Source organism: Lethenteron reissneri, chromosome 6, assembly GCF_015708825.2.
Source record: "Lethenteron reissneri isolate LAM-NWPU_2019-01 chromosome 6, ASM1570882v1, whole genome shotgun sequence".
NCBI lineage: Eukaryota > Metazoa > Chordata > Hyperoartia > Petromyzontiformes > Petromyzontidae > Lethenteron > Lethenteron reissneri.
The window spans coordinates 3,943,144-3,956,391 of record NC_083784.1 but is presented as its reverse complement, the minus strand read 5'-3'; the positions used below and the strand labels follow the sequence as shown (position 1 = coordinate 3,956,391).

The window sequence follows — 13,248 nt, the reverse complement described above, 5'->3', positions numbered from 1 at the left end:
CTGGTCAGATTTATGTCGTGTAAGAATCCCTGCACCACCCGACACGGCCAAACTAATTAAATTGTCATGCGCCCAAGCGTTTAGCGAGGCAGTCATTATTACTTGTTTCCGCCCCCTCGACGCCAACTGTGTGTGTGCGGACGCTCTCTCCCCCCCCCCCCCCCCCCCCCCCGGAGCAGTGCAAGACGCTGCTCGTCACCTGCGAGCACATGGGCACCGTGACCTCTGACCCCCTCATGTCCCAGTCGGCCCACCTGGAGGTCGTGCACCTGACGCACATCAACCCCTGCGAGGGCCTGGTGAGTAGCGCGAACACGCACAAATAACAAACCCCAGCGTGTAGCCTTAACAGACTGTTGAGGCAAGTGCTGTTAGCGAGCACCTATGAAGGCTGGCACGGTGCACGATGCAGTGGGTGGCCAGCACCACACCCAGCTGCATTTGTCTCCCTGGTGGTGATGTTTGCACATCCCACCAGGTACTCATTTGAGACGGAGTCGACCTTGGGAAGTCCCATGACCGATTCAGATAATCGTCACTGGTGGTGACCGTGAACGGAAATCGAACTCTCTTCACTACCGCTCCCCACGCACGCACACACACACACATGTATACACATCTGGCTGCACCTTGCTGATGCTACTCAGACATGTCGATTTTTACAAACTATTATTGCGATTTTTTTTTTGTTTGCTTAACCCGGAAAGCCACACCGAGTCTCAAGACTCTTTTTTTCAGGAAGGTCCTCCCAAGTTTTTTGCAGTAGGGGTGGTGTTTCAGCTGCTGCTGCTGCTCCTGCTATGTGTGATCCAAATTGAGTGATTTGCAGAGTAATTTTTCAACTCCTGGGATGTTTTGGCCTATATCCGGTTACATTCTGTGGAGACCAGAGAACACGGAAGAAAACCCATGCAGAGCAGGGGGAGAACATACAAACTCCACTCAGAAGGGCACCCGAGTCAGGAATCGAACCCAGGCCCTTGTTGCCACGAGGGGTGAACTTTACCGCTGCACCGCCACCGTACCGCCCATGCACCCGGTCGCCTGGCCACCCGAGTTCGATTCTGAGGCCACGTCTCTCATCAGTGGCCAGTGATATCTGAACGGGGTCCTGACTCCCCAACTTTAACAATAACGTGTGCCGAGCAGCGTGGTGAAGTATGGTGAAATAACCCACGTGACTGCCACGGCGCCGCAGTGGCGAGATGCCAACTACCTCGCCTGATATACAGGAGGTCATGGGTTCGATCCCGACCCCTGATGGCTGCTGTACATTTGGAGTTTGCGTGTCTCTCTCTCAGTGGTTTGCACAGATTTTTACCCAGGTCATCAGGGTTTTCCCCTCTATATTTATAAATAACATGCATTCAAAGTATTTGGCTGCTATAAATGTCCAAATGATGATGAGCTACTTCCTTGAGCAATCATTTGTGGCCAGGTCGCTTCTGAATAAGAGCTATATACTGTAGCTCAGTGAGCCTTACCTGGTAAAATAAAAAAAAAAGTTTTTTTGATAGTTTATGGGGAAGCCTTCATCCAGCAGTGGATTGACAAAAAGCATAATTTTGTCATTGCTATTACGTACGCACAAACTGTATCCATCTATCTTTGCGTTAGTACACACACGTAAACACACACGTACATTCTGCAAAGTGCTATGTACACACATGCATTATGCAATCTGTACAATCAAACACACATACATTATAGATGGTACATACACACACATACATGCATAGGGCTTTGATACACACCTACATTATTTATAGAATAATCTTGTGTATTTGTTTTTGTCATATCTTAAATTTGCTTTTGGTACCCAGTTCCCCCTTGAATAAGAGACGTGGCCCTACCTGGTTAAAAATAGATTATTTTCGACCTACAGTACCCATAAAAACAAAGATGTCCCGTGTAGCCATTTAGAGTGTTGGGGAAAGTGCTGTTAGTGAGCATCTATTTAGGCCATCACAAAGCACAGGGGGGATGATGTGGCCAGCACCACTCCCAGGTACCTTTGTCTTCCGAGTGCTGATGTTTACAAACCACCCCAGGTACTAATCTGCGGCTGAGTTGACCTAGGCGAGGTCAAGGACTGGTTCAGATAATCGTCACTGGGTGTTGGCCATGAGCGGGAATCGAACCCGTGTCGCCAGGTTCAGAGAGTGGAGCACGCTAACCACTACTGCTCCCTATACGCAGACACACAGACGTTGGGAGGCACATAGACAAAGACCCACGCTTGGAGTTAGACACCGACTCGCAGACACCGAGACACACGCGTAGAGATGGACACAGACACAAAGAGAGACGGACATCGATCGGCGCAGACACAGAGACGCACAGAGAGACATAGAGACGTACGGAGATAGCCACAGGGAGACAAGAGAAGATGGGCACGGAGACGCACATGGGATCGGCGGACAGCGATGGAGCGGCCCCTCTCTCTCGCACTAAGTGACGGGCACCCTCGCACTGACCGTTGATTGGTGGACAGCGACGGAGCGACCCCTCTCTCTCGCGCTGAGTGACGGGCACCCTCGCACTGACCGTTGATTGGTGGACAGCGACGGAGCGACCCCTCTCTCTCGCGCTGAGTGACGGGCACCCTCGCACTGACCGTTGATTGGTGGACAGCGACGGAGCGACCCCTCTCTCTCGCGCTGAGTGACGGGCACCCTCGCACTGACCGTTGATTGGTGGACAGCGACGGAGCGACCCCTCTCTCTCGCGCTGAGTGACGGGCACCCTCGCACTGACCGTTGATTGGCGGACAGCGATGGAGCGGCCGCTCTCTCTTTCTCACTTGCGCTGAGTGACGGGCCGGCCTTGGAGCGCGGCTGACGAAGGCTCCTCGTAAATCATGATGAGCCCTAACTCACCCGCTGCCTCGACAGCCTCAGTTATCCCTGAGCTACGGCCTCCTGGGGTCATCAGCGTCACTCTGCCAGCAGCGGTAGTGGTGTTGCTGACGGTGGTGGTGGTGGTGGTGTTGATGGTGGTGTTGGTGGTGGTATCGCTGACAGTGGTGGTGTTCATGGGGTGGTGTTGATGGGGTGGTGGTGCTGGAATGGGGAGCGGTAGCGGTTAGTGCACTGCGTTGCAAACACGGCAACCCGAGTTCGATTCCTGCTCGTGGTCGACAACATTGACCATTATATGAACCGGTCCTGGGCCTCCCCTAGGTCGACTCAGCCTCAAATGAGTAATTGGTGCAGTATGTACATGTCGCCACTAGGAAGAGAAAGGCGGCCGGGCGTGGTGCCGGCCTTCATAGGTGCTCGCCAACAGCACTTGCTCTTACAGTCTGTTGAAGGCTGCACGGGAGATCTTTGTCTTTGTATCTAGGGGTTGCTGGTGGCGGTATACATTCATAATACATGTATTTATTGCTTTGTGTTGTTCGTCTGTGATGTACTCATTGAGTCTTGTTCCATGAGATCAAACAATTTTCTCTAAAGCCTCCTGCTGCTGCTGTCTCTTTCACGCTGGTCAACTACTGATGATCAGGGGTGGGAATTGAACATAGGTCGGCGGGTGTAGACACAGTGAAATTTGTCCACGTTGTTCCTGCTGTAGCTCATATCTCACGGCGCGTACAAGCAGAATCCGAATATTTTGTTTAGACGGGAAGAATTCAACGAGTCTACGAAGCTCTTGTTTCACGGACGTCCAAACCCCGCCATGGGAACGTGGAATTTCCAGCGGCAGCAGCGGTGACCTTGACTCAACTGCTGTGACAACGCGAACGACCGATAAACGTCACCCTAAATCGAGACGCTCGGGGTGGTGTGGAGGGGGGGGAGGGAAATTGGAGCCCCCCACCCTCCCACCTCCTCCCATGCCCCAACGCCACGATCAATAGGATCGTGCCACGGGGGGGTGGTGGGGTGGGGGGGGGGCGTGGGGGGGGGGTGTCAGTGGCGTGTGGTCGCGAGGGTTCGACTGCGAGGGAATTGGCGCGGCGATTAGAGCGCGGCGGGGAGATAGAGAGGGGAAGAGTAAGAAAGGGAAATGAAACCGGGCAATTGTGGGGAAATTGATAGAGTGTCGCCTCTTCTCCTCCCGCTTGATAAAAACGGTGTTTCTTTTGTTAAGCCTCCACGGGGCTTTTCTCCGCTGGCGTAAAAGATTAGCCTGCCACAGCTGCCGCTGCCGCGTCCTTTCGCCAGACAACGTTTTGGTGACCCGCCGGGGTCTTGGTCGTCGCTCCCTTCTTCCGATAAGGGTTCCACGTGCGCGCCGGTTAAACGCTCGTGCATCGCGGGCAAGAATAATGGGGGGCCTGGGTTCGATTGCCAACCCGGGAGCCCCCCTTCTGTGTGGAGTTTGGAAGTTTTCCCTCTCGTTCTGCGTGGGTTTTCCTCGTTGTTCCCTCCTCGGAGTCAGAATCTTTATTGATACTGGAAGAGGAAACCGATGAGCTATGAAGCTCTTTTGCACAGATGTCCACGATGGGAGCAGGTGGGTCAGAAAGTTACAACGACAAACAAATAAACAACATGGTAGGAGTGCAAAGTATGGGGAAAAATCACACGCACAAAAAAACACTATTTAAAATTTTACCAGGTAAAACCCACTGAGCTATTGGTTTCTTTTTTCAGAGCGAGTGAGTGGAGGTTGCTTGCAGCTGACAGATCTCTTACGCAGGGTCACAGCCACGCTGTGGATGTTGGTGATGGGAGGAGGCAGGGAGGGGGCTTTGTTGATGCGAATGGCTGCCCCGTGGTGACTGGTTGAGATTACAGATGGGATCCATGACTCAGTGCTGAGCCTGCTGATCCCATCTGTGTATTTATAATAATTATTATTATTATCTGTGTATTCAGAGGTTCCGTCATCGGCATACATAATCAGCACTCGTGTCACCTTTGTTAAAGGCAATAGAGGAATGTGACCATCAAACCCTGCAATATTTATTTAGCCACTCTGCAGCAATGCTGCGAGGGTAATGCGTTTGCGCGCGATGACTTTGTGTGCCGTATTGCTTCTCCCGTTGCACCGGGGCACCGTGGATTTGATCGATGACGCCTTGGTGAATACGGCAGCATTTTGTCTCGTGAGCTGCTTCGTTCTGCTGATGGGACCCAGACGGGCGAAACAGGTCCACATTTTGCTTGCTTAAACAATCAGCACTTTGTAATATTTTTGCTTGGATAGCCGATAGTCTGACAGACTAAAAACATACTTTCATATTTACGTGGAACCACGGTGGAGTTATGCTTATATCAGCAACACAAACCAAGATTAGATTTTCTTTTTTGTTCAAAACAATGTGGGTGTCTCTTTGCCAAATATCTAAACTAAACAGTTTTTTTTTTTATTTTGCCAGATAAGACCAACTGAGCTTTCTAGCTCCTTATCTGAAGCGACCTGGCCACAAATGATTGCTCAACGAAGTGGCTTATCACGTGGACATTTACAGCAGCCAAAAAACTCTTTAAGTGCATGTTGAGTCGAAATGTGTGAAGGAAAATCCGGAGAAGAATCCACGTGACCACGGGGAGAGCATGCAAATATAGAGGCGCCCGGGTTGGGATGGAACCCACGACCTACTGCATACCAGGCGAGAGAGAGATAAAATCCCGTCGCAAACATCTTGGGGCTGGGGTGGTTGGGAGTGCCTAGACCCCCATGGTGGCTATACCCCTGGCCGCCCCCCCCCCCCTTCACCCAGGAGGAGTGTTGATCCCAGCGTCCCTTAGGGGATGTGCAATCATCATCTCACAATCAGAATATATATTTATTTATACTGGAGACATCCGATGAGCTTTGATGTTCTTTTTCACAGACGTTCCGTAGGGGAAACGGGGTCAGAACGTTGAGATGGGCATCACCGAGACTCCCAGAGGGCTCTGCGTGGCCACGTTCATTCATTCGGTGATTGTGTCACGATTGTATTGATGGGTCGGTCCTACAAGGTGCGCTGGGGTGGGTTGTCGGTCAAGGTGCAGCCCCCGCAATTGCTCGCTCACTCCGACCGCTGGAGGTGGAGACCGCCACTGTGAGAGAGAGTTCCAGGGAGGCCCTTCCCACAGTTCTTTTTTGGCCGACTCTTCTTCCAGACAATCTCATCTTTTTCTTATATATCCGTAGATTTATGGCAAGGCGCTTTATTCGATTCACTTCGGAAAAGCGGGCCAATATTGATTGAGTATATAAGGTGATAGTGGTTGAGATAATAAGGAGTGGGGTTTGTTATGAAAAGTGGTGGTGTTGTTATGGTGATAAGAGAACAAGCGGGAGAGGTTAAGGGTTACAGTGTGGGTAGTGATCGGGATAGGGGTAGTGATCGGGATAGGGGTAGTGATCGGGATAGAGGTAGTGATAGGGGATGGGGTAGTGATTGGGGATGGGGTAGGCCTGGTCGTAGCTGGGGGGGCATGTAGTGAGATGAGCAGCAGGATGATGATGATGGGCTCGTGTAGAAGAGATGGGAGTTGTTTTAACGGAGGAACGGAAGAGGTGAAATCACCCACACTTTACCCAACTGCACTCAACCTGCCGATCGACTGGACATCTGTAAAATAAAAAAAGCTTCATAGCTCATCGGATTCCTCCAGGATAAATACTGATGTAAGCGGTGATGTAAATCATGGAAGACGCGCTGGAGATAAATTGAAAAATATATATATATTTACAAAAAGCCCCAAAAATTGCCACCGAAACGAATTTATCCAACGAGCTTTGACCCCAAACCGCCGGAAATGCGTCGTGAATTATTAAACGCACGAGTGGAGAAATGCTTTTCGGTGGGGGAGTGCAATTTTAAACCCGTGAAGCCAATTTGGAGTGTAGAAAACACTCGTTTAGAGTATTTGGCTGCTGCTTTAGATGTGGACGTGACAAGCCACTTGGTCCGTTGAGCCATCATTTTTAAATGGCCAGGTCGCATCTGAAAAAATAGCGAACAGTTTAAATACAAAAGAGCTCAGTGAAGAAAACGGAATCCACAGGGCAGTCCACCTACCCATCACCGCAGTCAGCCGATGACATCACTCTATCTTGGCGAACGAAACAACAACAACAACAACAATATCGACAACAACAACATCGGTCTGCCGACGTCACAGACGCTGAACTAATCGTCAACCCCCAGCAGCAGGAGCCGACAACGCCGTATAGTCGAGGAAGAAAGTGAGCGGACTCAACGATAACTGCGTAGCACCTTTTCTACCCCCATTGCTTGCGGTTTTTTTGTTGTTGTTGTAAATGGGGGGAATATTGCATTCTTGGTTCTTTCGGTAAAGTCACGTAGAAGGTAAATAATAAAATAATAAAAATATAAAATATTGTTCCATTAAAAACAACAACGACGCAAAAAAAATCCCGGCGAAGCTCCCGGCACTTGGTGGCGAAACGTCGGCGCACGCACGCGGCGCAACCCGCGAGTCGTGCACGTCGGGAGAGAGCGAGAGAGAGAGAGAGGGGGTAAGAGAGAGAGGGGGGGTAAGAGAGAGAGAGAGGGTAAGAGAGAGAGGGGGGTAAGAGAGAGAGGGGGGGTAAGAGAGAGAGGGGGTAAGAGAGAGAGAGGGGGTAAGAGAGAGAGAGGGGGTAAGAGAGAGAGGGGGGGTAAGAGAGAGGGGGGGTAAGAGAGAGAGGGGGGGTAAGAGAGAGAGGGGGTAAGAGAGAGAGAGGGGGTAAGAGAGAGAGGGGGTAAGAGAGAGAGGGGGGTAAGAGAGAGAGAGGGGGTAAGAGAGAGGGGGGGTAAGAGAGAGAGGGGGGTAAGAGAGAGAGGGGGTAAGAGAGAGAGGGGGGTAAGAGAGAGAGAGGGGTAAGAGAGAGAGGGGGTTAAAAGAGAGAGGGGGGTAAGATGAGAGAGAGAGGGGTAAGGAGAGAGAGGGGGGGTAAGAGAGAGAGGGGGGTAAGAGGAGGAGAGGGGGGTAGAGAGAGAGAGGGGGTAAGGAGAGAGGAGGGGTAAGAGAGCAGAGGGGTCAAGAGAGGAGGGGGGTAAAGAGAGGAGGGGGGTAAGAGAGAGAGAGAGGGGTAAGAGAGAGATGGGGGTAAGAGAGGTGAAGAGGGGGGTAAAAGAGAGAGAGTGGGGGGTAAGGAGGAGATGAGGGGGTAAGAGAGAGAGAGAGGGTAAGAGAGAGAGGGGGGTAAGAGAGGAGGGGGTAGAGAAGAGAGAGGGGGGGAGAGAGAGAGGGGGGGTAAGAGAGAGAGAGGGGGGGTAAAGAGAGAGAGGGGTAAGAGAGAGGAGAGGGTGTAAGAAGAGGGGTAGAGAGAGGGGGGTATATGAGAGAGGAGGGTGGGTAAGAGAGAGAGGGGGTAGAGAGAGAGGGGGGTAAGAGAGAGAGGGGGGGTAAGGAGAGAGGGGGTAAGAGAGAGAGGGTAAGAGAGAGAGGGGGGGGTAAGAGAGAGGGGTAGAGAGAGGGGGGGTAGAGAGAGAGGGGGGGTAAGAGAGAGAGGTAAGAGAGAGAGGGGGGGTAAGAGAGAGAGAGGGGGTAAGGAGAGAGAGGGTAAGAGAGAGGGGGGGGTAAGAGAGAGAGAGAGGGGGTAAGAGAGAGAGGGTAGAGAGAGAGGGGGGGGTTAAGAGAGAGAGGGTAAGAGAGAGAGGGGGGGTAAGAGAGAGAGAGGGGGTAAGAGAGAGAGAGGGGTAGTAAGAGAGAGGGGGGGGGGTAAGAGAGAGAGAGGGGGAGAGAGAGAGGGGGGGTAAGAGAGAGGGGGGTAGAGAGAGAGAGGGGGTAAGAGAGAGGGGGTAAGAGAGAGAGAGGGGGTAAGAGAGAGAGGGGGGTAAGAGAGAGGGGGGGTAAGAGAGAGAGAGGGGGTAGAGAGGAGGGGGTAAGAGAGAGAGGGGGTAAGAGAGGGAGGAGAGGGGGTAAGAGAGAGGGGGGGGTAAGAGAGAGAGAGGGGGTAAGAGAGAGAGGGGGTAAGAGAGAGGGGGGTAAGAGGAGAGGGGGGGTAAGAGAGAGGGGGGTAAGAGAGAGGGGGGGTAAGCGGATGAGGAGGGGTAAGAGAGAGAGGAGGGGGTAAGAGAGAGGGGGGGTAAGAGAGAGAGGGGGTAAGCGAGAGAGGGGGTAGAAGAGAGAGGGGGGTAAGAGAGAGAGGGGGTGTAAGAGAGCGAGAGACGGGGGTAAGAGAGAGAGGGGGGTAAGAGCGAGAGGGGGGGTAAGAGAGAGAGGGGGGTAAGAGAGAGAGGGGGGTAAGAGCGAGAGGGGGGTAAGAGAGAGAGGGGGGGGTATAGAGAGAGAGGGGGTAAGAGATGAGAGGGGGGGTAAGAGAGAGAGGGGGGTAAGAGAGAGAGGGGGTAAGAGAGAGAGGGGGGGGTAAGAGAGAGAGGGGGTAAGAGGAGAGGGGGTAAGAGAGAGAGGGGGGGGGTAGACAGAGAGAGGGGGTAAGAGAGAGAGGGGGGGTAAGAGAGAGAGGGGTAAGAGAGAGAGGGGGTAAGAGAGAGAGAGGGGGTAAGAGAGAGAGGGGGTAAGAGAGAGAGGGGGGGGGGGTAGAGAGAGAGGGGGTAGAGAGAGAGGGGGGGTAAGAGAGAGAGGGGGGTAGAGAGAGAGGGGGTAAGAGAGAGGGGGGGTAAGAGAGAGAGGGGTAGAGAGAGAGGGGGGTAAGAGAGAGAGGGGGTAGAGAGAGAGGGGGGTAAGAGAGAGAGGGGGGTAGAGAGAGGGGGGTAAGAGAGAGAGGGGGTAAGAGAGAGAGGGGGTAGAGAGAGAGGGGGGTAGAGAGAGAGGGGGGTAAGAGAGAGAGGGTAGAGAGAGAGGGGGTAACAGAGAGGGGGGTGTAGAGAGAGAGGGGGGTAAGAGAGAGAGGGGGTAGAGAGAGGGGGGGGAAGATAGAGAGGGGGGGTAGAGAGAGAGGGGGTAAGAGAGAGAGAGGGGGTAAGAGAGAGGGGGGGTAGAGGAGAGGGGGGTAAGAGAGAGGGGGGTAACAGAGAGAGAGAGTAAGAGAGAGAGAGAGGGGGTAAGAGAGAGAGGGGGTAAGAGAGAGAGAGAGGGGGTAGAGGAGGGGGGTAAGAGAGAGAGAGAGGGGGGTGAGAGAGAGAGAGGGGGTAGAGAGAGAGAGAGAGGGGGGTAGGAGAGAGGGGGGGTAGAGAGAGAGGGGGAAGAGAGAGGGGGGGTAGAGAGAGAGGGGGTAGAGAGAGGAGAGAGGGGGGGTAGAGAGAGAGGGGGGTAGAGAGAGAGGGGGTAAGAGAGAGGGGGGTAGAGAGAGAGGGGGTAGAGAGAGAGGGGGGTAGAGAGGGAGAGGGGGTAGAGAGAGAGGGGTAAGAGAGAGAGGGGGTACAGAGAGGGGGGGTAGAGAGAGAGGGGGGTAAAGAGAGAGGAGGGGGTAGAGAGAGGGGGGGTAAGAGAGAGGGGGGGTAAGAGAGGAGAGAGGGGGTAAGAGAGATGAGAGGGGGTAAGAGAGAGAGGGGGGGTAAGAGAGAGAGGGGGTAAGAGAGAGAGGGGGTAACAGAGAGAGAGATTAAGCGAGAGAGAGAGGGGGTAAGAGAGAGAGGGGGTAAGACTAAGCGAGAGAGAGAGGGGGTTAAGAGAGAGAGGGGGGTAAGAGAGAGAGAGGGGGGGTAAGAGAGAGAGCGAGGGGTGTGAGAGAGAGAGAGGGGGTAAGAGAGAGAGGGGGTAAGAGAGAGCGGGGGGTAAGAGAGAGAGGGGGTAAGAGAGAGAGGGGGGTAAGAGAGAGAGGGGGTAAGAGAGAGAGGGGGGGTAAGAGCGAGAGGGGGGTAAGAGAGAGAGGGGGGTAAGACGAGAGAGGGGGTAAGAGAGAGAGGGGGTAAGGAGAGAGAGAGGGGGTAAGAGAGAGGGGGGGGTAAGAGAGAGAGGGGGTAAGAGAGAGAGGGGGTAACAGAGAGAGAGAGTAAGAGAGAGCGCGAGGGGGGGGGGTAGTAAGAGAGAGGGGGTAGAGAGAGAGGGGGTTAGAGAGAGAGGAGGGGGTAAGAGAGAGAGGGGGTAAGAGAGAGAGAGGGGGTAAGAGAGAGAGGGGGGTAAGAGAGAGAGGGGGTAAGAGAGAGAGGGGGTAAGAGAGAGGGGGGTAAGAGGAGAGAGGGGGTAGAGAGAGAGGGGGGGTAAGAGAGAGGGGGTAACAGAGAGAGGGGGTAACAGAGAGGGGGTAAGAGAGAGAGAGAGGGGGGTAGAGAGAGAGAGAGGGGGTAAGAGAGAGGGGGGTAAGAGGAGAGGGGGTAAGAGAGAGAGGGGGTAGAGAGAGAGAGAGGGGGGTAAAGAGAGAGGGGGTAACAGAGAGGGGGTAACAGAGAGGGGGTAAGAGAGAGAGAGGGGGGTAGAGAGAGAGAGAGGGGGTAAGAGAGAGGGGGGGTAAGAGAGAGAGGGGGTAGAGAGAGAGAGGGGGTAAGAGAGAGGGGGGTAGAGAGAGAGAGAGAGAGGGGTAAGAGAGAGAGTGGGGTAAGAGGCGAGAGAGAGGGGTAAGAGAGAGAGGGGGTAAGAGAGAGAGAGGGGTTTCAGCGAGAGAGAGGGGGTAAGGAGAGAGAGAGGGGGTAAGAGAGAAGAGAGGGGGTTGGTAAGAGAGAGAGCGGGGTAAGAGGCGGAGAGGGGTTAAGAGATGAGAGAGGGGTAAGAGAGAGAGGGGGTGTATATAAGGAGAGAGGGGGTAAGAGAATGAGAGGGGGTAACAGAGAGGGGTAACAGAGAGGGGGTCAGTACGAGAGGAGAGAGGGGGGTTCAAGATAGAGAGAGAGGGGGTAAGAGATGAGGAGAGGGGGTAAGAGAGGAGAGGGGGTTTAAGAGAGAGGAGAGGGGGGTTGTTCAGACGAAGAGAGAGGGGGATAAAGCGATGAGAGGGTGGGGGTAAGAGAGAGAGGGGGGGTAAGAGAGAGAGGGGTAAGAGTAAGAGAGCTAGAGGGGGTTAAGTACGAGCGAGGGGGGGTAAGAGAGAGAGGGGGTAAGAGAGAGAGGGGGTAAGAGAGAGAGCGCGAGAGAGGGTGAGAGAGAGAGAGAAAGGGTGAGAGGGTGCTGACAAACCACCAAAAAAAAAATGCCTAAACTCGACACGACGTCCACCGATCTCTCGGCAGATGTTCACTCGGCTTGCCCACGAGCCTGGCAAGGGCAGACGCATTTTGTTCCACGAATACATTTTCTCGGTAGTGACAGGGACAATGTTCCCCCCCCCCCCCTAATATAAATGTACGTACATATTTAAAAGAATGTGCGCAGAATACAGAGGGGGCCCCGTGCAACGCTTCCCATTTTTTTAAATTTTCTATTCTCTCCCAACCCAACCCTCCACTTGCCCCCCACCCGCCTCCCCCCACCTCCCCCCACCTCCCCCCACCTCCCCACCTCCCCCACCTCCCCCCACCTCCCCCCACCTCCGAACAACTAATTGTGCAATTACGGTTGTGACCATCCCGGACGGACGGTAACGCCGCTGTAATGGGGGGCCTGTGGCCTTGCTGGGCCCTTTATGGCTTAATTAGACCCGGCCGCGAGATCTCAACCCATGCTGAACGGCGGCGATTTGGTCTTTGGGATTCGATCGCAATTGTAGTTAAGGAGATATTTGCTCACGATCCAAAAAGAATAACAATAATGCTGCTGCTGCTGCTGCTGCTGATGATGATGATGGCGAGAAAGCATTTAAAGCCATCGGACCATAAAACGGTGCTCGGGAAGAAATAATAATAATATCTCGTCCGCGTGTTATTGCATCGCTAGATTAAATTACGACGTGCCGCCGCCCGCGCGATGTTTGCAGTGAGAGAGTTTTCTCTTAACGCTCGCTTAATCTCCTCGCCCCGTGAAGAAGGATCGGGGGGAATTACGTGTTTGACGTGAAAGCTCTGCGCCTAATTTGTTTCAAGGTTTTTGTTTTGTTGCCTCCGTGCTCCGTCGTGAACGCTTGAGCGCGCTTTGTGGCTTTTGCAGTCCTTTAATTCTCACTTTAACGACCACTTCCGGACGACAAAACGAACGCGGGACTTCTCCGAGGCAGAGCGCCCGTCGATGTCCGACGTTTCGATCCGCCTGTTTGCCGGCGGGTTTTTATTCGCGAGCCGAACTCGGCCCGCCCGTCGTCTTAATTCTCCGAGCGCGCCGCCGGCGTGTGCACTTAAACGGCGACGTGGTTTTGTACGCATGTACGTACAGTGAGGAAAAAAAGTATTTGATCCCCTGCTGATTTTGTACGTTTGCCCACTGACAAAGAAATGATCGGTCTGTAATTTTAATGGTAGGTTTATTTTAACAGTGAGAGACAGAATAACAACAAAAAAATCCAGAAAAACGCATGTCAAAAATGTTATAAATTGATTTGCATTTTAATGAGGGAAATAAGTATTTGACCCCTCTCAATCAGAAA

The 13,248-nt window shown here is 53.3% G+C and overlaps 1 protein-coding gene across 4 annotated transcripts in view; it reads left to right on the top strand.

Annotated features, from left to right (window-relative positions):
* Nucleotides 1–13,248, top strand: part of CNKSR2 (connector enhancer of kinase suppressor of Ras 2) — a 192,965-nt gene that overhangs the window by 99,125 nt on the left and 80,592 nt on the right. For all 4 annotated transcript variants that reach the window (XM_061570262.1, XM_061570253.1, XM_061570244.1 and 1 more), the window contains exon 6: nt 180–299. In XM_061570262.1, coding sequence (XP_061426246.1) covers nt 180–299 — 120 coding nt within the window. The remainder of the gene's footprint in view (nt 1–179; nt 300–13,248) is intronic.